Below are 26,506 nucleotides of genomic sequence, written 5' to 3'. Positions count from 1 at the left end.
ATGGAACTAGAGAGATGTAGCTCATTAGTTTCTGCTGCTTGTTCTGCTCATGGCTCAATGATCAGGGGAGGGGCTTCTCTCCATCACCATCCCTTAACACTGGAATACAGAGATTAGGAACAAATCAGAGAGGACAAATATGATGGAAATATAGCTTTGGTTAATAATGGGTTAGTCTATTCCCTCGTGTGTGTCTGTGTGTCTGTCTGTCTGTCTGTCTGGCTGGCTGGCTGGTCTGTGATCCTCATCAGTAAAGTGGCTGTCAATTGAAATCATCAGGACCTCTTTTCCTGCAGGGTATGTTGGTTACTTATCACAGACCTGTGTGTGTGTGTTTAGTTAAAGCATAGATGTGATCCAACCGTTCCATTGAGAGTTTTATCAACATGTCCACAATGTCTGAAGGACATGAAGACACTCTATTCCTGGAACCACCCGTGTGTTCCTCTGTCTGTCTGTCTGTCTGTCTGTCTGTCTGTCTGTCTGTCTGTCTGTCTGTCTGTCTGTCTGTCTGTCTGTCTGTCTGTCTGTCTGTCTGTCTGTCTGTCTGTCTGTCTGTCTGCCTGCCTGCCTGCCTGCCTGCCTGCCTGCCTGCCTGCCTGCCTGCCTGCCTGCCTGCCTGCCTGCCTGCCTGCCTGCCTCCCGGCCTGTCTGTCTGCGTGTCTGTCTGCGTGTCTGTCTGCCTGCCTCCCGGCCTGTCTGTCTGTCTGTCTGTCTGCCTGCCTGCCTGCCTCCCGGTCTGTCTGTCTGTCTGTCTGTCTGTCTGTCTGTCTGTCTGTCTGCGTGTCTGTCTGTCTGTCTGTCTGTTGTGTTGCTATCTAGCAGCAGGATCAGATTGGTTGGGGCGTAAATGGCGTTTCTGTCATTACTAAGATGGCAGCTGCTCAATACTGTATCTGTGGAGCAGCACCATGGAGAGTGTGTGTGTGTGTGTGTGTGTGTGTGTGTGTGTGTGTGTGTGTGTGTGTGTGTGTGTGTGTGTGTGTGTGTGTGTGTGTGTGTGTGTGTGTGTGTGTGTGTGTGTGTGTGTGCGCATTAGGTTTCCTCTTTCATATCAGACCTGTACAAGAGATGGTGTGTTCGTTTTGTTGTGTGTTAATATGGTGTGTGAGTTTTGTTGTGTGTTAATATGGTGTGTGAGTTTTGTTGTGTGTTAATATGGTGTGTGAGTTTTGTTGTGTGTTAATATGGTGTGTGAGTTTTGTTGTGTGTTAATATGGTGTGTGAGTTTTGTTGTGTTAATATGGTGTGTGAGTTTTGGTGTGTTAATATGGTGTGTGAGTTTTGGTGTGTTAATATGGTGTGTGAGTTTTGGTGTGTTAATATGGTGTGTTAATTTTGGTGTGTTAATATGGTGTGTGAGTTTTGGTGTGTTAATATGGTGTGTGAGTTTTGGTGTGTTAATATGGTGTGTGAGTTTTGGTGTGTTAATATGGTGTGTGAGTTTTGTTGTGTTAATATGGTGTGTGAGTTTTGGTGTGTTAATATGGTGTGTGAGTTTTGGTGTGTTAATATGGTGTGTGAGTTTTGGTGTGTTCATATGGTGTGTTAATTTTGGTGTGTTAATATGGTGTGTGAGTTTTGGTGTGTTAATATGGTGTGTGAGTTTTGGTGTGTTAATATGGTGTGTGAGTTGTGGTGTGTTAATATGGTGTGTGAGTTGTGTTGTGTGTTAATATGGTGTGTGTCTGTTTCTTCCTTCGGTTGACTCTATTTCATATCAGACCTGCAAAATATTGTGTATGAGTTTTTATATGTAGTGTGTGTGTGTGTGTGTGTGTGTGTGTGTGTGTGTGTGTGTGTGTGTGTGTGTGTGTGTGTGTGTGTGTGTGTGTGTGTGTGTGTGTGTGTGTGTGTGTGTGTGTGTAGGAGAGAGATGTGGAGCGTCGGAGGCAGCTGAGGGAGAGGGCCAGACAGCTCATCGCTGAGGCTCGCTCTGGGGTCAAGATCACAGAGATGCCCCTTTACGACACGACCGCTGACCGAGGGAGAGGCAGAACCACCCCTACTGGAGGTTAGACACACACACACACACAGAGAGCACACACAGAGCACATGTTTAAAGCCAGCCGCTAACACACTTGCATAGACACGTGTCCAGTTGGTTGAGATTTCAAAAAATCATAATTATTGTTCAAACACAAATGAAGAACAGTTCACAGTTTTTAAGTCATTTTTTTTTTTCTTTAAATTGTCTTTCTACATCAGTGTGTTTTAAACATCCCAGGATGCTGTGTTTCTCTGGAGGACATCTGTGCTGCATTTAACCACAAGGAAATTACACATGAATGTTGCCTCACACACACACACACACACACACACACACACACACACACACACACACACACACACACACACACACACACACACACACACACACACACACACACACACACAAGTAAATTGTAAGCTGAAAGCACTCACTGGTGGAGACTTTTCCATTAGTCCTTCTCTCTAAGGGCCATCGCTAATCCCCCAAAATGCATCAGGAAAAACAAACGCCATTTGATCACTACTGTAGGTCTCAAACACACTCACACACAACCCTGTGATTACAGCTCAAATTGGTTTCACTTTCCTCTCCTTTATTCAGGTGTAATTATTGGTTAATCAGCGGTACTCTTGGTGTGGCTGAATTACCTTTCAGGAGAGAAACAAAACTCATTTATAATCATAGCTATCGAGTCTGAAATTCAACGGTGTGAATTCGCCGCCGTGCGGTTTTCCATTCCACCGTAAATAGATGTTATTATGGTAATGGCCGTTATTACGCCTATAGATATTTGTTTTCAATCGTCTCCCCGTTTATGACCCCTCTTGTCTGGTTGTCAGGGTGAAATGTAATGGCTGCGGTGCATAGTGAAGGAACAGACAGCGGCACACGTGATTGGGCAGCACAGGGAAGGAACAGACAGCGGCCCACGTGATTGGGCAGCGCAGGGAAGGAACAGACAGCGGCCCACGTGATTGGGCAGCACAGGGAAGGAACAGACAGCGGCCCACGTGATTGGGCAGCGCAGGGAAGGAACAGACAGCGGCCCACGTGATTGGGCAGCGCAGGGAAGAAACAGACAGCGGTTCACGTGATTGGGCAGCACAGGGAAGGAACAGACAGCGGCCCACGTGATTGGGCAGCGCAGGGAAGGAACAGACAGCGGCCCACGTGATTGGGCAGCGCAGGGAAGGAACAGACAGCGGCCCACGTGATTGGGCAGCGCAGGGAAGGAACAGACAGCGGCCCACGTGATTGGGCAGCGCAGGGAAGGAACAGACAGCGGCCCACGTGATTGGGCAGCGCAGGGAAGGAACAGACAGCGGCCCACGTGATTGGGCAGCGCAGGGAAGGAACAGACAGCGGCCCACGTGATTGGGCAGCGCAGGGAAGGAACAGACAGCGGCCCACGTGATTGGGCAGCGCAGGGAAGGAACAGACAGCGGCCCACGTGATTGGGCAGCGCAGGGAAGGAACAGACAGCGGCCCACGTGATTGGGCAGCGCAGGGAAGGAACAGACAGCGGCCCACGTGATTGGGCAGCGCAGGGAAGGAACAGACAGCGGCCCACGTGATTGGGCAGCGCAGGGAAGGAACAGACAGCGGCCCACGTGATTGGGCAGCGCAGGGAAGGAACAGACAGCGGCCCACGTGATTGGGCAGCGCAGGGAAGGAACAGACAGCGGCCCACGTGATTGGGCAGCGCAGGGAAGGAACAGACAGCGGCCCACGTGATTGGGCAGCGCAGGGAAGGAACAGACAGCGGCCCACGTGATTGGGCAGCGCAGGGAAGGAACAGACAGCGGCCCACGTGATTGGGCAGCGCAGGGAAGGAACAGACAGCGGCCCACGTGATTGGGCAGCGCAGGGAAGGAACAGACAGCGGCCCACGTGATTGGGCAGCGCAGGGAAGGAACAGACAGCGGCCCACGTGATTGGGCAGCGCAGGGAAGGAACAGACAGCGGCCCACGTGATTGGGCAGCGCAGGGAAGGAACAGACAGCGGCCCACGTGATTGGGCAGGGAACGAACAGACAGCGGCCCACGTGATTGGGCAGCACAGGGAAGGAACAGACAGCGGCCCACGTGATTGGGCAGGGAACGAACAGACAGCGGCCCACGTGATTGGGCAGCGCAGGGAACGAACAGACAGCGGCCCACGTGATTGGGCAGCGCAGGGAAGTAACAGACAGCGGCCCACGTGATTGGGCAGCGCAGGGAAGTAACAGACAGCGGCCCACGTGATTGGGCAGCACAGGGAAGGAACAGACAGCGGCCCACGTGATTGGGCAGCATAGGGAAGGAACAGACAGCGGCCCACGTGATTGGGCAGCGCAGGGAACGAACTTTACTATGTCACTTTCTCACAGCGTCAAGGGACAGCAGAATTATTATCTCTGTCTTCTCTGTCTCTCTCATAACTATTCATCCCTCTGATTCTGATGCTGGACAGAAAGAGATAGACGGAGGAAAAGAGAGACAGGGAAAGATGTAAAGAGAGAGGACGGGGAAGATGTAAAGAGAGAGGACGGGGAAAGATGGGAAAAGAGAGGAAGGGGAAAGATGTAAAGAGAGAGGACGGGGAAGATGTAAAGAGAGAGGACGAGGAAAGATGTAAAGAGAGAGGACGGGGAAAGATGAAAAGAGAGAGGACGGGGAAAGATGGGAAAAGAGAGGAAGGGGAAAGATGAAAAGAGAGAGGACGGGGAAAGATGGGAAAAGAGAGGAAGGGGAAAGATGTAAAGAGAGAGGACGGGGAAAGATGAAAAGAGAGAGGACGGGGAAAGATGGGAAAAGAGAGGAAGGGGAAAGATGAAAAGAGAGAGGACGGGGAAAGATGGGAAGAGAGAGGACGGGGAAAGATGAAAAGAGAGAGGACGGGGAAAGATGGAAAGAGAAAGGACTGGGAAAGATGGGAAGAGAGAGGACGGGGAAAGATGGGAAGAGAGGACGGGGAAAGATGGGAAGAGAGAGGAAGGGGAAAGATGGGAAGAGAGGACGGGGAAAGATGGGAAGAGAGAGGACGGGCAAAGATGAAAAGAGAAAGGACTGGGAAAGATGGGAAGAGAGAGGAAGGGGAAAGATGGGAAGAGAGAGGACGGGGAAAGATGGGAAAAGAGAGAGAAGTAGAGAGAGAGAAAGGACAAGAGTGAGAAGATGTGGGAGTACAGAGCTTGTGGGGGGCAGAGCTTGTGGAGGGGCAGAGTTTGTGGAGGGGCAGAGTTTGTGGGGGGCAGAGTTGTGGAGGGGCAGAGCTGTGGAGGGGCAGAGCTGTGGAGGGGCAGAGTTTGTGGGGGGCAGAGCTGTGGAGGGGCAGAGTTTGTGGGGGGCAGAGCTGTGGAGGGGCAGAGCTTGTGGGGGGCAGAGCTGTGGAGGGGCAGAGCTGTGGAGGGGTAGAGTTTGTGGGGGGCAGAGCTGTGGAGGGGCAGAGCTTGTGGGGGGCAGAGCTGTGGAGGGGCTGAAGACAAAACCTGGTAAAAGTGGAACCTTGTTGAGAGAGACAAAGAGAGAGAGACAGAGAGAGAGAATATAGTGATTAAAATAAATAATATGAGTGAGACAGGAGGAAGAGAGGAGATGAATGAGACAGGAGGAGAGAGAGGAGATGAGTGAGACAGGAGGAGAGAGAGGAGATGAGTGAGACAGGAGGAGAGAGAGGAGATGAGTGAGACAGGAGGAGAGAGAGGAGATGAGTGAGACAGGAGGAAGAGAGGAGATGAGTGAGACAGGAGGAGAGAGAGGAGATGAGTGAGACAGGAGGAAGAGAGAGGAGATGAGTGAGACAGGAGGAGAGAGAGGAGATGAGTGAGACAGGAGGAGAGAGAGGAGATGAGTGAGACAGGAGGAAGAGAGGAGATGAGTGAGACAGGAGGAAGAGAGAGGAGATGAGTGAGACAGGAGGAGAGAGATGAGATGAGTGAGACAGGAGGAGAGAGAGGAGATGAGTGAGACAGGAGGAAGAGAGGAGATGAGTGAGACAGGAGGAAGAGAGAGGAGATGAGTGAGACAGGAGGAGAGAGAGGAGATGAGTGAGACAGGAGGAAGAGAGGAGATGAGTGTGACAGGAGGAAGAGAGGAGATGAGTGAGACAGGAGGAAGAGAGGAGATGAGTGAGACAGGAGGACGAGAGGAGATGAGTGAGACAGGAGGAGAGGAAGAGAGAGGAGATGAGTGAGACAGGAGGAAGAGAGGAGATGAGTGAGACAGGAGGAGAGAGAGGAGATGAGTGAGACAGGAGGAGAGAGAGGAGATGAGTGAGACAGGAGGAGAGAGAGGAGATGAGTGAGACAGGAGGAAGAGAGGAGATGAGTGAGACAGGAGGAGAGGAAGAGAGAGGAGATGAGTGAGACAGGAGGAGATGAGTGAGACAGGAGGAGAGAGAGGAGATGAGTGAGACAGGAGGAAGAGAGGAGATGAGTGAGACAGGAGGAAGAGAGGAGATGAGTGAGACAGGAGGAGAGAGAGGAGATGAGTGAGACAGGAGGAAGAGAGGAGATGAGTGAGACAGGAGAGAGAGGACGGAGAAAGATGCAGTTTGGTTTATTTGCTCTTTCTGCCTTTTTGAATCTGGCTAATTGTGGATCTCATTAAAAATGGTGTCAGGGAGGAGGAGGAGGAGAGGAAAGGGGGATGAGAGAAGGGAGGAGAAGAGCAGCGCTATGGGCCTGATGCACAAGGCCTGCCGTGCAGAACGCCTAATCCTAGCCCCGCTCTCTCTCCTCCATCATTCCCTCCACCACTCAGGGTCCTGTTAATTCAGACCTGGGCTGAGGGAGGGAGGCTGCCCCTGCCACCGCCTGCCCGCCTGCCTGCCTGCAAACTTTCCAAACTCCATCACCATAGCCTCCTTTAATTAGCTAGCGTTAACCAGCCACCCACGCTCCACGCTCGCTCGCACGCGCTCTCGCCACACATCACAGAAACCAAATTAAAAACTGAAAATGCTCTCCCTCTTTTTCCTTGAGTCTTTCTCTCTCTCGCTTTTCTCTCTCTCTCTTTCACCCGTTATTTTTCGCGCTCTCCCTCTTCTTCCTGTTACTCTCTCTTCCTCCCTCTTTTTCTGCCTCTCTCTTTCTCCTTCTCTCCCTCCCGTTTCTTTCCTTGTCTCTCCTCCTACCACTAAGTGACAGAGAACGGGTGGCAGGGAAGGAGACTCTCCATGACAAACATCCACAGCAGTTGTTTTGTTTCTCTTGAGTCCATTTATTTATACAGCAGGATTTACCTTTTCTGTTTGATATTGTTTTTACTGTTTGTGTCGATTTTATTTATTTTATTTTGTCCCGTCGGGAGGCTTAATGTAATATGTGTTTTCATGTTTTGTTTTTGTTTAGTTTTTGTCCTTTATCTGTAGCTGTTGTCACGGCAGCGATGCCTGAACAGAGCTGTGAATTGTCTGGTGATGGCTCTGCTTCAGTTAGTCTGTGTGTCTGTAGAGGTAGACAGACAGGTAGACAGACAGGTAGACAGACAGACACACTGTAGTGGGGCCTGCTGTGTTTTCACAACACGTATTAATATCTCCTTCTCTAGGGCTTGGAACCAGCATGGCTTCACATAACCATTAACATGCACTAACATAGAAATACTTATTTCTTTCCCTCTCTCTTTCTCCATCTTTCTTTCTCTCTTTCTTTCCCGCTCTCTCTCCATCTTTCTTTCTCTCTTTCTTTCCCGCTCTCTCTCCATCTTTCTTTCTCTCTTTCTTTCCCGCTCTCTCTCCATCTTTCTTTCTCTCTTTCTTTCCCGCTCTCTCTCCATCTTTCTTTCTCTCTCCATCTTTCTTTCTCTCTCCATCTTTCTTTCTCTCTCCATCTTTCTTTCTCTCTCTCAATCTTTCTCTCTGTCTCTCTGTCTCTCTCTGTCTCTTTCTCTGTCTCTCTCTCTCTCTGTCTCTCTGTCTCTCTCTCTCTCTGTCTCTCTCTCTGTCTCTCTCTCTCTCTGTCTCTCTCTCTGTCTCTCTCTCTGTTTCTCGTCTGTAGATGTGTTGGATGGAGATGCAGGTGATGATAATGGGGGTGAGGAGGAGGAGGGGGGGAGAGATGAGGAAGATCACCATGAGGAAACTGTGACAGAGGCTGCTGTGGTAGATACTAACCCTCCTGAGGCCCCTCCGACCTCCTCCACCATCCAGGGGCATCAGGAGTCTACTAACCCCAGCTCTGAGCTAACCTTTCTGGGTAAAGGGACCACCACTAACTGGCTGTGTGCTGGTGCTTCTGCTTGTTCGTTTGTTCTCTCTGTTTTGTCGGTCTGTAACTCACCCCTCATGTGCACGACTCCACTTTCCCCTTTGACCTCTGCTTCTCATTGGCTTGAGTCATGGCTAGCTGGGATCCCATTGGCCTATAGCAGATTCTCTAGTTCTGAGACTGTCTTTGTTTGTTTTTCTATTCCTGTACAATTTTATTAAAACTAGTAATTAAAAAACAACTGCAAAAAGTTCTCCCTAGACAATAAAAAAATCATATCTTCAGAAAAGCATTTGTGGAATGTTTTCAGAGGTAAGTTAATTACTTTTTCCCAGCGTTTTGCGTCCCTGTTCTGCCAATGGGAGATAGGCAGGAGTACAGTAAAGGGTTAACGAAACAGAAAGGAAGGAGGACATGAAAACAGAACAATAAGTGGTGTTTCTTTGAAGCAGCAGTATCTCTGCTATCTGTTTTCTCTGTGGGTTTGTTGTTTTCCTCACGACTAGTTGAATTTCACTAGTTTTCTGCTGGTGAAGACCTTTGTCACAGAGACGGTCCTGATGAAGGGAGAGGTTGTATTTCACTAGTTTTCTGCTGGTGAAGACCTTTGTCACAGAGACGGTCCTGATGAAGGGAGAGGTTGAATTTCACTAGTTTTCTGGTGGTGAAGACCTTTGTCACAGAGACGGTCCTGATGAAGGGAGAGGTTGAATTTCACTAGTTTTCTGGTGGTGAAGACCTTTGTCACAGAGACGGTCCTGATGAAGGGAGAGGTTGAATTTCACTAGTTTTCTGGTGGTGAAGACCTTTGTCACAGAGACGGTCCTGATGAAGGGAGAGGTTGAATTTCACTAGTTTTCTGGTGGTGAAGACCTTTGTCACAGAGACGGTCCTGATGAAGGGAGAGGTTGTATTTCACTAGTTTTCTGCTGGTGAAGACCTTTGTCACAGAGACGGTCCTGATGAAGGGAGAGGTTGTATTTCACTAGTTTTCTGCTGGTGAAGACCTTTGTCACAGAGACGGTCCTGATGAAGGGAGAGGTTGTATTTCACTAGTTTTCTGGTGGTGAAGACCTTTGTCACAGAGACGGTCCTGATGAAGGGAGAGGTTGTATTTCACTAGTTTTCTGGTGGTGAAGACCTTTGTCACAGAGACGGTCCTGATGAAGGGAGAGGTTGTATTTCACTAGTTTTCTGGTGGTGAAGACCTTTGTCACAGAGACGGTCCTTATGAAGGGAGAGGTGGTTGTGTTGCTACGCTCGACGGCTGCGGTGCAAATGGCTCCATCCACTAAGTAGTGCAGAGCCCAAAGACCCGGGGCTGTGGTCTAAACTACCTAGTACCAGTGCACTACCTAGGGAATAGGGTGCCATCTGGGACAGAAACCGCCTGTTTCAAGAGGTGCCAGATAAAACATCCTCGACAGGACACTCTACTGAGCACTTCACCTAAACAGCACTTAATAACAGGCTTCCCTAATACATCTGCTACCCCAATATATATCTGGTAGACTAATATATATCTGGTAGACTAATATATATCTGGTAGACTAATATATATCACTAATATATATCTGGTAGACTAATATATATCACTAATATATATCTGATAGACTAATATATATCACTAATATATATCTGATAGACTAATATATATCACTAATATATATCTGATAGACTAATATATATCACTAATATATATCTGATAGACTAATATATATCTGGTAGACTAATATATATCACTAATATATATCTGGTAGACTAATATGTATCACTAATGTATATCTGGTAGACTAATATATATCACTAATATATATCTGGTAGACTAATATATATCACTAATATATATCTGATAGACTAATATATATCACTAATATATATCTGATAGACTAATATATATCACTAATATATATCTGGTAGACTCATATATATCACTAATATATATCTGGTAGACTAATATATATCTGGTAGACTAATATATATCACTAATATATATCTGGTAGACTAATATATATCACTAATATATATCTGATAGACTAATATATATCACTAATATATATCTGATATACTAATATATATCACTAATATATATCTGGTAGACTCATATATATCACTAATATATATATGGTAGACTAATATACAGTGGGGAGAACAAGTATTTGATACACTGCCGATTTTGCAGGTTTTCCTACTTACAAAGCATGTAGAGGTCTGTAATTTTTATCATAGGTACACTTCAACTATGAGAGACGGAATCTAAAACAAAAATCCAGAAAATCACATTGTATGATTTTTAAGTAATTAATTAGCATTTTATTGCATGACATAAGTATTTGATACATCAGAAAAGCAGAACTTAATATTTGGTACAGAATCCTTTGTTTGCAATTACAGAGATCATACGTTTCCTGTAGTTCTTGACCAGGTTTGCACACACTGCAGCAGGGATTTTGGCCCACTCCTCCATACAGACCTTCTCCAGATCCTTCAGGTTTCGGGGCTGTCGCTGGGCAATACGGACTTTCAGCTCCCTCCAAAGATTTTCTATTGGGTTCAGGTCTGGAGACTGGCTAGGCCACTCCAGGACCTTGAGATGCTTCTTACGGAGCCACTCCTTAGTTGCCCTGGCTGTGTGTTTCGGGTCGTTGTCATGCTGGAAGACCCAGCCACGACCCATCATCAATGCTCTTACTGAGGGAAGGAGGTTGTTGGCTAAGATCTCGCAATACATGGCCCCATCCATCCTCCCCTCAATACGGTGCAGTCGTCCTGTCCCCTTTGCAGAAAAGCATCCCCAAAGAATGATGTTTCCACCTCCATGCTTCACGGTTGGGATGGTGTTCTTGGGGTTGTACTCATCCTTCTTCTTCCTCCAAACACGGCGAGTGGAGTTTAGACCAAAAAGCTCTATTTTTGTCTCATCAGACCACATGACCTTCTCCCATTCCTCCTCTGGATCATCCAGATGGTCATTGGCAAACTTCAGACGGGCCTGGACATGCGCCTGGCTTGAGCAGGGGGACCTTGCGTGCGCTGCAGGATTTTAATCCATGACGGCGTAGTGTGTTACTAATGGTTTTCTTTGAGACTGTGGTCCCAGCTCTCTTCAGGTCATTGACCAGGTCCTGCCGTGTAGTTCTGGGCTGATCCCTCACCTTCCTCATGATCATTGATGCCCCACGAGGTGAGATCTTGCATGGAGCCCCAGACCGAGGGTGATTGACCGTCATCTTGAACTTCTTCCATTTTCTTCTATCTTCTAATAATTGCGCCAACAGTTGTTGCCTTCTCACCAAGCTGCTTGCCTATTGTCCTGTAGCCCATCCCAGCCTTGTGCAGGTCTACAATTTTATCCCTGATGTCCTTACACAGCTCTCTGGTCTTGGCCATTGTGGAGAGGTTGGAGTCTGTTTGATTGAGTGTGTGGACAGGTGTCTTTTATACAGGTAACGAGTTCAAACAGGTGCAGTTAATACAGGTAATGAGTGGAGAACAGGAGGGCTTCTTAAAGAAAAACTAACAGGTCTGTGAGAGCTGGAATTCTTACTGGTTGGTAGGTGATCAAATACTTATGTCATGCAATAAAATGCAAATGAATTACTTAAAAATCATACAATGTGATTTTCTGGATTTTTGTTTTAGATTCCGTCTCTCACAGTTGAAGTGTACCTATGATAAAAATGACAGACCTCTACATGCTTTGTAAGTAGGAAAACCTGCAAAATCGGCAGTGTATCAAATACTTGTTCTCCCCACTGTATATCTGGTAGACTCATATATATCACTAATATATATCTGGTAGACTCATATATATCACTAATATATATCTGGTAGACTCATATATATCACTAATATATATCTGGTAGACTAATATATATCACTAATATATATCTGGTAGACTAATATATATCACTAATATATATCTGGTAGACTCATATATATCACTAATATATATCTGGTAGACTCATATATATCACTAATATATATCTGGTAGACTCATATATATCACTAATATATATCTGGTAGACTAATATATATCACTAATATATATCTGGTAGACTAATATATATCACTAATATATATCTGGTAGACTCATATATATCACTAATATATATCTGATAGACTAATATATATCACTAATATATATCTGGTAGACTCATATATATCACTAATATATATATGGTAGACTAATATATATCTGGTAGACTCATATATATCACTAATATATATCTGGTAGACTAATATATATCACTAATATATATCTGGTAGACTAATATATATCACTAATATATATCTGGTAGACTAATATATATCACTAATATATATCTGGTAGACTAATATATATCACTAATATATATCTGGTAGACTAATATATATCTGGTAGACTCATATATATCACTAATATATATCTGGTAGACTAATATATATCTGGTAGACTAATATATATCACTAATATATATCTGGTAGACTAATATATATCTGGTAGACTAATATATATCTGGTAGACTAATATATATCTGGAAGACTCATATATATCACTAATATATATCTGGAAGACTAATATATATCTGGTAGACTAATATATATCACTAATATATATCTGGTAGACTAATATATATCACTAATATATATCTGGTAGACTAATGTATATCTGGTAGACTAATATGTATCACTAATATATATCTGGTAGACTAATATATATCACTAATATATATATGGTAGACTAATATATATCACTAATATATATATGGTAGACTAATATATATCTGGTAGACTAATATATATCACTAATATATATCTGGTAGACTAATATGTATCACTAATGTATATCTGGTAGACTAATATATATCACTAATATATATCTGGTAGACTAATATATATCACTACTGGTAGACTATATATCTGATATGCACTAATATATATCTGGTAGACTAATATATATCACTAATATATATCTGGTAGACTAATATATATCACTAATATATATCTGGTAGACTAATATATATCTGGTAGACTAATATATATCACTAATGTATATCTGGTAGACTAATATATATCACTAATATATATCTGGTAGACTAATATATATCACTAATATATATCTGGTAGACTAATATATATCACTAATATATATCTGGTAGACTAATATATATCTGGTAGACTAATATATATCACTAATGTATATCTGGTAGACTAATATATATCACTAATATATATCTGGTAGACTAATATGTATCACTAATATATATCTGGTAGACTAATATATATCACTAATATATATCTGGTAGACTAATATATATCACTAATATATATCTGGTAGACTAATATATATCACTAATGTATATCTGGTAGACTAATATATATCACTAATATATATCTGGTAGACTAATATATATCTGGTAGACTAATATATATCACTAATGTATATCTGGTAGACTAATATATATCACTAATATATATCTGGTAGACTAATATGTATCACTAATATATATCTGGTAGACTAATATATATCACTAATATATATCTGGTAGACTAATATATATCTGGTAGACTAATATATATCACTAATGTATATCTGGTAGACTAATATATATCACTAATATATATCTGGTAGACTAATATATATCACTAATATATATCTGGTAGACTAATATATATCACTAATATATATCTGGTAGACTAATATATATCTGGTAGACTAATATGTATCACTAATATATATCTGGTAGACTAATATATATCACTAATATATATCTGGTAGACTAATGTATATCTGGTAGACTAATATATATCACTAATATATATCTGGTAGACTAATATATATCACTAATATATATCTGGTAGACTAATATATATCTGGTAGACTAATATATATCACTAATATATATCTGGTAGACTAATATATATCACTAATATATATCTGGTAGACTAATATGTATCACTAATGTATATCTGGTAGACTAATATGTATCACTAATATATATCTGGTAGACTAATATATATCTGGTAGACTAATATGTATCACTAATATATATCTGGTAGACTAATATATATCACTAATATATATCTGGTAGACTAATATGTATCACTAATGTATATCTGGTAGACTAATATATATCACTAATATATATCTGGAAGACTCATATATATCACTAATATATATCTGGTAGACTAATATATATCACTAATATATATCTGGTAGACTAATGTATATCTGGTAGACTAATATATATCACTAATATATATCTGGTAGACTAATATATATCTGGTAGACTAATATATATCACTAATATATATCTGGTAGACTAATATGTATCACTAATATATATCTGGTAGACTAATATATATCACTAATGTATATCTGGTAGACTAATATATATCACTAATATATATCTGGTAGACTAATATATATCACTACTATATATCTGGTAGACTAATATATATCACTAATATATATCTGGTAGACTAATATGTATCACTAATATATATCTGGTAGACTAATATATATCACTAATATATATCTGGTAGACTAATATATATCACTAATATATATCTGGTAGACTAATATATATCACTAATATATATCTGGTAGACTAATATATATCTGGTAGACTAATATATATCACTAATGTATAGCTGGTAGACTAATATATATCACTAATATATATCTGGTAGACTAATATGTATCACTAATATATATCTGGTAGACTCATATATATCACTAATATATATCTGGTAGACTAATATGTATCACTAATATATATCTGGTAGACTAATGTATATCTGGTAGACTAATATATATCACTAATATATATCTGGTAGACTAATATATATCACTAATATATATCTGGTAGACTAATATATATCACTAATGTATATCTGGTAGACTAATATATATCACTAATATATATCTGGTAGACTAATATGTATCACTAATATATATCTGGTAGACTAATATATATCACTAATATATATCTGGTAGACTAATGTATATCTGGTAGACTAATATATATCACTAATATATATCTGGTAGACTAATATGTATCACTAATATATATCTGGTAGACTAATATGTATCACTAATATATATCTGGTAGACTAATATATATCACTAATATATATCTGGTAGACTAATGTATATCTGGTAGACTAATATATATCACTAATATATATCTGGTAGACTAATATATATCACTAATATATATCTGGTAGACTAATGTATATCTGGTAGACTAATATATATCACTAATATATATCTGGTAGACTAATATGTATCACTAATATATATCTGGTAGACTAATATATATCTGGTAGACTAATATATATCTGGTAGACTAATATATATCACTAATATATATCTGGTAGACTAATATATATCACTAATATATATCTGGTAGACTAATATATATCACTAATATATATCTGGTAGACTAATGTATATCTGGTAGACTAATATATATCACTAATATATATCTGGTAGACTAATATGTATCACTAATATATATCTGGTAGACTAATATATATCACTAATATATATCTGGTAGACTAATATGTATCACTAATATATATCTGGTAGACTAATATATATCACTAATATATATCTGGTAGACTAATATGTATCACTAATATATATCTGGTAGACTAATATATATCACTAATATATATCTGGTAGACTAATATATATCACTAATGTATATCTGGTAGACTAATATGTATCACTAATATATATCTGGTAGACTAATATATATCACTAATATATATCTGGTAGACTAATGTATATCTGGTAGACTAATATATATCACTAATATATATCTGGTAGACTAATATATATCACTAATATATATCTGGTAGACTAATATATATCACTAATATATATCTGGTAGACTAATGTATATCTGGTAGACTAATATATATCACTAATATATATCTGGTAGACTAATATGTATCACTAATATATATCTGGTAGACTAATATGTATCACTAATATATATCTGGTAGACTAATATGTATCACTAATATATATCTGGTAGACTAATATATATCACTAATATATATCTGGTAGACTAATATATATCTGGTAGACTAATATATATCACTAATGTATATCTGGTAGACTAATATATTTCACTAATATATATCTGGTAGACTAATATATATCACTAATATATATCTGGTAGACTAATATATATCACTAATATATATCTGGTAGACTAATATATATCTGGTAGACTAATATATATCACTAATGTATATCTGGTAGACTAATATATATCACTAATATACAGTGGGGAGAACAAGTATTTGATACACTGCCGATTTTGCAGGTTTTCCAACTTACAAAGCATGTAGAGGTCTGTAATTTTTATCATAGGTACACTTCAACTGTGAGAGACGGAATCTAAAACAAAAATCCAGAAAATCACATTGTATGATTTTTAAGTAATTAATTTGCATTTTATTGCATGACATAAGTATTTGATACATCAGAAAAGCAGAACTTAATATTTGGTACAGAAACCTTTGTTTGCAATTACAAAGATCATACGTTTCCTGTAGTTATTGACCAGGTTTGCACACACTGCAGCAGGGATTTTGGCCCACTCCTCCATACAGACCTTCTCCAGATCCTTCAGGTTTCGGGGCTGTCGCTGGGCAATACGGACTTTCAGCTCCCTCCAAAGATTTTCTATTGGGTTCAGGTCTGGAGACTGGCTAGGCCACTCCAGGACCTTGAGATGCTTCTTACGGAGCCACTCCTTAGTTGCCCTGGCTGTGTGTTTCGGGTCGTTGTCATGCTGGAAGATCCAGCCACGACCCATCTTCAATGCTCTTACTGAGGGAAGGAGGTTTTTGGCCAAGATCTCGCGATACATGGCCCCATCCATCCTCCCCTCAATATGGTGCAGTCGTCCTGTCCCCTTTGCAGAAAAGCATCCCCAAAGAATGATGTTTCCACCTCCATGCTTCACGGTTGGGAGGGTGTTCTTGGGGTTGTACTCAACCTTCTTCTTCCTCCAAACACGGCAAGTGGAGTTTAGACCAAAAAGCTCTATTTTTGTCTCATCAGACCACATGACCTTCTCCCATTCCTCCTCTGGATCATCCAGATGGTCATTGGCAAACTTCAGACGGGCCTGGAAATGCGCTGGCTTGAGCAGGGGGACCTTGCATGCGCTGCAGGATTTCAATCCATGACGGTGTAGTGTGTTACTAATGGTTTTCTTTGAGACTGTGGTCCCAGCTCTCTTCAGGTCATTGACCAGGTCCTGCCGTGTAGTTATGGGCTGATCCCTCACCTTTCTCATGATCATTGATGCCCCACGAGGTGAGATCTTGCATGGAGCCCCAGACCGAGGGTGGTTGACCGTCATCTTCAACTTCTTCCATTTTCTAATAATTGCGCCAACAGTTGTTGCCTTCTCACCAAGCTGCTTGCCTATTGTCCTGTAGCCCATCCCAGCCTTGTGCAGGTCTACAATTTTATCCCTGATGTCCTTACACAGCTCTCTGGTCTTGGCCATTGTAGAGAGATTGGAGTCTCTTTGATTGAGTGTGTGTACAGGTGTCTTTTATACAGGTAACAAGTTCAAACAGGTGCAGTTAATACAGGTAATGAGTGGAGAACAGGAGGGCTTCTTAAAGAAAAACTAACAGGTCTGTGAGAGCCGGAATTCTTACTGGTTGGTAGGTGATCAAATACTTATGTCATGCAATAAAATGCAAATTAATTACTTAAAAATCATACAATGTGATTTTTGGGATTTTTGTTTTAGATTCCGTCTCTCACAGTTGAAGTGTACCTATGATAAAAATGACAGACCTCTACATGCTTTGTAAGTAGGAAAACCTTCAAAATCGGCAGTGTATCAAATACTTGTTCTCCCCACTGTATATCTGGTAGACTAATATATATCACTAATATATATCTGGTAGACTAATGTATATCTGGTAGACTAATATATATCACTAATATATATCTGGTAGACTAATATGTATCACTAATATATATCTGGTAGACTAATATATATCACTAATATATATCTGGTAGACTAATATGTATCACTAATATATATCTGGTAGACTAATATATATCACTAATATATATCTGGTAGACTAATATATATCTGGTAGACTAATATATATCACTAATGTATATCTGGTAGACTAATATATATCACTAATATATATCTGGTAGACTAATATATATCACTAATATATATCTGGTAGACTAATATATATCACTAATATATATCTGGTAGACTAATATATATCTGGTAGACTAATATATATCACTAATGTATATCTGGTAGACTAATATATATCACTAATATATATCTGGTAGACTAATATATATCACTAATATATATCTGGTAGACTAATATATATCTGGTAGACTAATATATATCACTAATGTATATCTGGTAGACTAATATATATCACTAATATATATCTGGTAGACTAATATATATCACTAATGTATATCTGGTAGACTAATATATATCACTAATATATATCTGGTAGACTAATATATATCACTAATATATATCTGGTAGACTAATATATCACTAATATATATCTGGTAGACTAATATATATCTGGTAGACTAATATATATCACTAATATATATCTGGTAGACTAATATATATCACTAATATATATCTGGTAGACTAATATATATCACTAATATATATCTGGTAGACTAATATGTATCACTAATATATATCTGGTAGACTAATATATATCTGGTAGACTAATATATATCACTAATATATATCTGGTAGACTAATGATATATCACTAATATATATCTGGTAGACTAATATATATCACTAATATATATCTGGTAGACTAATATATATCACTAATATATATCTGGTAGACTAATGTATATCACTAATATATATCTGGTAGACTAATATATATCTGGTAGACTAATGTATATCACTAATATATATCTGGTAGACTAATATATATCACTAATATATATCTGGTAGACTAATATGTATCACTAATATATATCTGGTAGACTAATGTATATCACTAATGTATATCTGGTAGACTAATATGTATCACTAATATATATCTGGTAGACTAATATATATCACTAATATATATCTGGTAGACTAATATATATCACTAATATATATCTGGTAGACTAATATATATCTGGTAGACTAATGTATATCACTAATATATATCTGGTAGACTAATATATATCACTAATATATATCTGGTAGACTAATATGTATCACTAATATATATCTGGTAGACTAATGTATATCACTAATATATATCTGGTAGACTAATATATATCACTAATATATATCTGGTAGACTAATATGTATCACTAATATATATCTGGTAGACTAATATATATCACTAATATATATCTGGTAGACTAATATATATCACTAATATATATCTGGTAGACTAATATATATCACTAATATATATCTGGTAGACTAATATGTATCACTAATATATATCTGGTAGACTAATATATATCTGGTAGACTAATATATATCACTAATATATATCTGGTAGACTAATATATCACTAATATATATCTGGTAGACTAATATATATCTGGTAGACTAATGTATATCTGGGAGCTCATTGGTTAATTATTATAATAGGTATACCAGAGCTCTGTCATCTCTCCAGTCCTCACTTCCCTCCTCCTCCTCCCTGTGTGTGTGTGTGTGTGTGTGTGTGTGTGTGTGTGTGTGTGTGTGTGTGTGTGTGTGTGTGTGTGTGTGTGTGTGTGTGTGTGTGTGTGTGTGTGTGTGTGTGTGTGTGTGTGTGTGTGTGTGTGTGTGTGTGTGTGTGTGTGCAATCCAAACCATCTGTGTTACACACTGTTGTCCCTTACTCTCCTGCTGACACTGTTGTCCCTTACTCTCCTGTTGACGCTGTTGTCCCTTACTCTCCTACTGACGCTGTTGTCCCTTACTCTCCTGCTGACACTGTTGTCCCTTACTCTCCTGCTGACGCTGTTGTCCCTTACTCTCCTGTTGACGCTGTTGTCCCTTACTCTCCTACTGACGCTGTTGTCCCTTACTCTCCTGCTGACACTGTTGTCCCTTACTCTCCTGCTGACGCTGTTGTCCCTTACTCTCCTGCTGACACTGTTGTCCCTTACTCTCCTGCTGACACTGTTGTCCCTTACTCTCCTGCTGACGCTGTTGTCCCTTACTCTCCTACTGACACTGTTGTCCCTTACTCTCCTGCTGACACTGTTGTCCCTTACTCTCCTGTTGACACTGTTGTCCCTTACTCTCCTGCTGACACTGTTGTCCCTTACTCTCCTGTTGACACTGTTGTCCCTTACTCTCCTGCTGACACTGTTGTCCCTTACTCTCCTGCTGACACTGTTGTCCCTTACTCTCCTGCTGACGCTGTTGTCCCTTACTCTCCTGCTGACACTGTTGTCCCTTACTCTCCTGCTGACGCTGTTGTCCCTTACTCTCCTGCTGACACTGTTGTCCCTTACTCTCCTGCTGACGCTGTTGTCCCTTACTCTCCTGCTGACGCTGTTGTCCCTTACTCTCCTGCTGACACTGTTGTCCCTTACTCTCCTGCTGACACTGTTGTCCCTTACTCTCCTGTTGACGCTGTTGTCCCTTACTCTCCTGCTGACACTGTTGTCCCTTACTCTCCTGCTGACTGAATGACCCCCACTCCGTGTGTGTGTGTTTCCCTGTTATGTATTTGTGAGTACCTGGCCATCTGAGACGGGCAAAGTTTTGGACGCCTTCACCCAGGCTCTCTGCCCAACCCTGATAAGTGTGTGTGTGGAGAGAGGGTCACACATGAAATGGTCTCCCTCCTGCACTTTCATCTCCTCCAGCCCAGTGCTCAGCCCTGGCAGGACACCCCCGAGTGTGTGTGTGTGTGTGGACGTATGTGTGTGTGTGGACGTGAGGGCAAGGCCAGCACTGTGATTACCAGGCCTGACAAGTGGAGCTGGAAGAGAGAGAGAGATGGAGTGGTACAGAGAGGGAGGTATAGAGAGACAGAGTGAGAAACACCGTAGGGAAAGAAAAGGAAGGAAGGAGGGAAGAAATGGAGAGGGAAGGAAAGACGGAAGGGAGAGGGTTGGGTAAAGATGCAAAAATGAAGAGATTGAGAGGTAGAGAGAAGGAGTGAACTGAAGGAAAGAGAGACTCAGATTAGCAGCAGTAATGAGAGAGAGACAGAGACATGGGTAGAGAGGCCAAACGACATCAGAACATCATTTGTACAGCTGTGTCCATCCTGTGCTGTGTTGGCCAAACTGGAGAGGGTCTCAGCCAGACCAGGTGTGTGTCTTCATTGTCCATCAGGGATCTCTGTCTTTCTGTCTCATCCACCTCCATCTCTCTCCCCCTCCACCCCTCCACCCGTCCCCCCTCATCTCTTTATCCCCCCTCCATCTCTCCCCCTCCACCTCTCCCCCCTCATCTCTCTCCTATTCCAGTATGTATGTATACTCAGTGTCACGCACCTCTCTTCCCAAACAGCTTATTCAATCCAGATCACTATCTCCCTCACATATATATGTATATATCTTTACTGTGTGTGTGTGTGTGTGTGTGTGTGTGTGTGTGTGTGTGTGTGTGTGTGTGTGTGTGTGTGTGTGTGTGTGTGTGTGTGTGTGTGTGTGTGTGTGTGTGTGTGTGTGTGTGTGTGTGTGTGTGTGTGTGTGTGTGTGTGTGTGTGGATCTGTTATCTGTGTGCTCAGGCAGAAATCAGAGATATGACTGAAATGCAAACCAAACCATTTCTGTTACACACTGTTGTCCCTTACTCGCCTGCTGACTTGAGTTACCCCCAATTCCTCTGTGTGTGTGTTTGCAATATGTTTCAATACCGAGAGCTATATTCTGCATCTATCCATTTATGTGTGTGTGTGTGTGTGTGTGTACTTGTCCGTGTTTACCGTGTGGGTGTGTGTGTGTGTGTGTGTGTGTGTGTACTTGTCCGTGTTTACCGTGTGTGTGTGTGTGTGTGTGTGTGTGTGTGTGTGTGTGTGTGTGTGTGTGTGTGTGTGTGTGTGTGTGTGTGTGTGTGTGTGTGTGTGTGTGTGTGTGTGTGTGTACTTGTCCGTGTTTACCGTGTGTGTGTGTGTGTGTGTGTGTGTGTGTGTGTGTGTGTGTGTGTGTGTGTGTGTGTGTGTATATATAGAGCCTTCAGAAAGTATTCATACCCCTTGACTTATTCCACATGTTGTTGTGTTACAGCCTGAATTCAAAATGGATTAAATATATATGGTTATTTTTTTCACTCATCTACACACAATACCCCATAATGACAAAGTGGAAATGTGTTTTTAGAAATGTTTGCAAATGTATTGAAAATGAAGTACAGAAATATCTAATTTACATAATTATTCACACCCCTGAGTCAATACATGTTAGAATCACCCAGTGATTACAGCTGTGAGTCTTTCTGGGTGAGTCTCTAAGAGCTTTAAACACCTGAATTGTACAATATTTGCCCATTTATTCTTTTTAAACTCTTCAAGCTCTGTCAAGTTGGTTGTTGATCATTGCTAGACAACCATTTTCAAGTCTTACCATAGATTTTAAAGCGGATTTAAGTCAAAACTGTAACTAGGGGCCTCCCCAGTGGCGCAGCGGTCTAAGGCACTGCATCGCGATCCCAGGCTGTATCACAACCGGCCGTGATCGGGAGTCCCATAGGGGAGGTGGTCCAGGTGGTCCATGGTCCAGCGTCGTCCGGGTTAGGGGAGGGTTTGGCCCAGCGTCGTCCTGGTTAGGGGATGGTTTGGCCCAGCGTCGTCCGGGTTAGGGGATGGTTTGGCCCAGCGTCGTCCTGGTTAGGGGAGGGTTTGGCCCAGCGTCGTCCGGGTTAGGGGAGGGTTTGGTCCAGCGTCGTCCTGGTTAGGGGAGGGTTTGGCCCAGCGTCGTCCTGGTTAGGGGAGGGTTTGGCCCAGCGTCTTCCTGGTTAGGGGAGGGTTTGGCCCTGCGTCGTCCTGGTTAGGGGAGGGTTTTGGCCCAGCGTCGTCCTGGTTAGGGGAGGGTTTGGCCCAGCGTCGTCCTGGTTAGGGGAGGGTTTGGCCCAGCGTCGTCCTGGTTAGGGGAGGGTTTGGCCCAGCGTCGTCCTGGTTAGGGGAGGGTTTGGCCCAGCGTCGTCCTGGTTAGGGGAGGGTTTGGCCCAGCGTCGTCCTGGTTAGGGGAGGGTTTGGCCCAGCGTCGTCCTGGTTAGGGGAGGGTTTGGCCCAGCGTCGTCCGGGTTAGGGGAGGGTTTGGCCCAGCGTCGTCCTGGTTAGGGGAGGGTTTGGCCCAGCGTCGTCCTGGTTAGGGGAGGGTTTGGCCCAGCGTCGTCCGGGTTAGGGGATGGTTTGGCCCAGCGTCGTCCGGGTTAGGGGAGGGTTTGGCCCAGCGTCGTCCTGGTTAGGGGAGGGTTTGGCCCAGCGTCGTCCTGGTTAGGGGAGGGTTTGGCCCAGCGTCGTCCTGGTTAGGGGAGGGTTTGGTCCAGCGTCGTCCTGGTTAGGGGAGGGTTTGGCCCAGCGTCGTCCTGGTTAGGGGAGGGTTTGGCCCAGCGTCGTCCTGGTTAGGGGAGGGTTTGGCCCAGCGTCGTCCGGGTTAGGGGAGGGTTTGGCCCAGCGTCGTCCTGGTTAGGGGAGGGTTTGGCCCAGCGTCGTCCGGGTTAGGGGATGGTTTGTCCCAGCGTCGTCCTGGTTAGGGGAGGGTTTGGCCCAGCGTCGTCAGGGTTAGGGGATGGTTTGGTCAGGGGGGCTTTACTTGGCTCATCGCGCTCTAGCGACTCATTGCAGGCTGACCTCGGTCATCAGGTGAACCGTGTTTCCTCTTACACATTGGTGCGGCTGGCTTCCAGGGTGAGACCAGATCAAAATTGGAGGGAAAATATATATATATTTTTTTATGTTATGTAACTCGGCCACTCGGGAACATTTCATGTCGTCTTGGTAAGCAACTCCAGTGTATATTTGGCCTTGTGTTGTAGGTTATTGTCCTGCTGAAAGGTGAATTTGTCTCCCAGAGTCTGTTGGAAAGTAGACAACCAGGTTTTCCTCTAGGATTTACCCTGTGCTTAGATCTATTCCATTTATTTTATCCTAAAGAACTCCCTAGTCCTTTACGATGACAAGCATACCCATAACATGATGCAGCCATCACCATGCTTGAACATATGAAGAATGGTACTTAGTGATGTGTTGTGTTGGATTTTCCCCATTCAGGACATAAAGTACATTTCTGATATACATTTTTTGATATTTTACTTTAGTTCCGTGTTGCAAACAGGATCCATGTGTTGGAATATTTGTATTCTGTACAGGCTTCCTTCTTTTCACTCTGTCATTTAGGTTAGTATTGTGGAGTAACTACAATGTTGTTGATCCATCCTCAGTTTTCTCCAATCACAGCCATTGTTAACCGTGTTAAAGTCTTCATTGACCTCATGGTGAAATTCTCTCTCTCTCTCTCTCTCTCTCTCTCTCTCTCTCTCTCTCTCTCTCTCTCTCTCTCTCTCTCTCTCTCTCTCTCTCTCTCTCTCTCTGTCTCTCTCTCTCTCTCTCTCTCTCTCTCTCTCTCTCTCTCTCTCGCTCTCTCTCTCTCTCTCGCTCTCGCTCTCGCTCTCGCTCTCTCTCTCTAGGTGTGAACAGTAAACACATGGACTTGAAGCTAAAGATGATGGAGGTACGACCTGGAGGACCCAACTCTTCCTCCTCCCCTTCGTCCTCCTCTTCCTCTCCCTCCTTCTCCTCATCCACCTCGCCACTCAGCCCCACAGAGGTACGGACACATACACTCACAACACACACAGTCACACACACAGAGGTCTATTTGACCTGTTTATCCAGCACCACTTATCTTATGTTCTCTCCTGATCATCTGGATGTGTGTAACCCCCCCCCCACACACACACACACACACACACACCAGCATAGTTATGATGCTCTACACTGCTACATAGGCCTATGACCTTTTGGGGGGGGGGGTCGTAGAGTGTGTGTAATGTGAGTACTGACAGTCAACATCACATCCCTTTAATTGATTTTGAATGTGCTTATGTGGACTGTATGTTTGCAGATCCACACACACACACACACACACACACACACACACACACACACACACACACACACACACACACACACACACACACACACACACACACACACACTCAACAAAACAGGCTTCTCTCTATTTCCCTTATTTCTTCACTCCATCCTGTTAATTATTAAATGGAAATTATTAAATGGTACAACTAGCTCAACATAAAGCACGTTAATAACCAGACACATTAGACTGTTGTCCAATGAGACCCTCCGTCTTCCTTCCCTCCGTCTTCCTTCCCTCCGTCTTCCTTCCCTCAGTCTTCCGTCCCTCCGTCTTTCTTCCTTCGGTCCCTCCGTCCCTCCGTCTTCCTTCCCTCCGTATTCCGTCCCTCCGTATTCCGTCCCTCCGTCTTCCTTCCCTCCGTCTTCCTTCCCTCCGTCTTCCTTCCCTCCGTCTTCCTTCCCTCCGTATTCCGTCCCTCCGTCTTCCTTCCCTCCGTCTTCCTTCCCTCCGTATTCCGTCCCTCCGTCTTCCTTCCCTCCGTCTTCCTTCCCTCCGTCTTCCTTCCCTCCTTCTTCCGTCCCTCCGTCTTCCTTTCTTCCATCTCTCCGTCTTCCGTCCCTCCGTCTTTCATCCTCCGTCTTCCGTCCCTCCGTCTTCCTTCCCTCCGTCTTCCGTCCCGCCATCTTCCTTACCTCCGTCTTCCTTACCTCCGTCTTCCTTACCTCCGTCTTCCTTACCTCCGTCTTCCTTCCCTCCGTCTTCCTTCCCTCCGTCTTCCTTCCCTCCGTCTTCCTTCCCTCCGTCTTCCGTCCCTCCGTCTTCCTTACCTCCGTCTTCCTTTCCTCCGTCTTCCTTCCCTCCGTCTTCCTTCCCTCCGTCTTCCTTCCCTCCGTCTTCCGTCCCTCCGTCTTCCGTCCCTCCGTCTTCCTTCCCTCCGTATTCCTTCCCTCATTCTTCCTTCCCTCCTTCTTCCTTCCCTCCTTATTCCTTCCCTCCTTATTCCTTCCCTCCTTCTTCCTTCCCTCCTTCTTCCGTCCCTCCGTCTTCCGTCCCTCCGTCTTCCGTCCCTCCGTCTTCCTTCCTTCCCTCCGTCTTCCTTCCTTCCCTCTGTCTTCCTTCCCTCCGTCCTCCTTCCCTCCGTCTTCCGTCCCTCCGTCATCCTTCCCTCCGTCTTCCTTCCCTCCGTCTTCCTTCCCTCCGTCTTCCTTCCCTCCGTCTTCCGTCCCTCCGTCTTCCGTCCCTCCGTCTTCCGTCCCTCCGTCTTCCGTCCCTCCGTCTTCCTTTCTTCCG

The 26,506-nt window shown here is 42.9% G+C and overlaps 1 protein-coding gene across 1 annotated transcript in view; it reads left to right on the top strand.

Annotated features, from left to right (window-relative positions):
- Positions 1 to 26,506, top strand: part of ehbp1 (EH domain binding protein 1) — a 390,693-nt gene that overhangs the window by 260,811 nt on the left and 103,376 nt on the right. Inside the window, exons 18-20 of the mRNA XM_071394516.1 lie at positions 1,870 to 2,014; positions 7,975 to 8,172; positions 24,807 to 24,946. Of these exons, the coding sequence (XP_071250617.1) occupies positions 1,870 to 2,014; positions 7,975 to 8,172; positions 24,807 to 24,946 (483 nt within the window). The remainder of the gene's footprint in view (positions 1 to 1,869; positions 2,015 to 7,974; positions 8,173 to 24,806; positions 24,947 to 26,506) is intronic.

This window comes from Salvelinus alpinus, chromosome 3 (genome assembly GCF_045679555.1).
Source record: "Salvelinus alpinus chromosome 3, SLU_Salpinus.1, whole genome shotgun sequence".
NCBI classification, from domain to species: Eukaryota; Metazoa; Chordata; class Actinopteri; order Salmoniformes; family Salmonidae; genus Salvelinus; species Salvelinus alpinus.
This window is presented reverse-complemented; position numbering and strand designations above follow the sequence as displayed.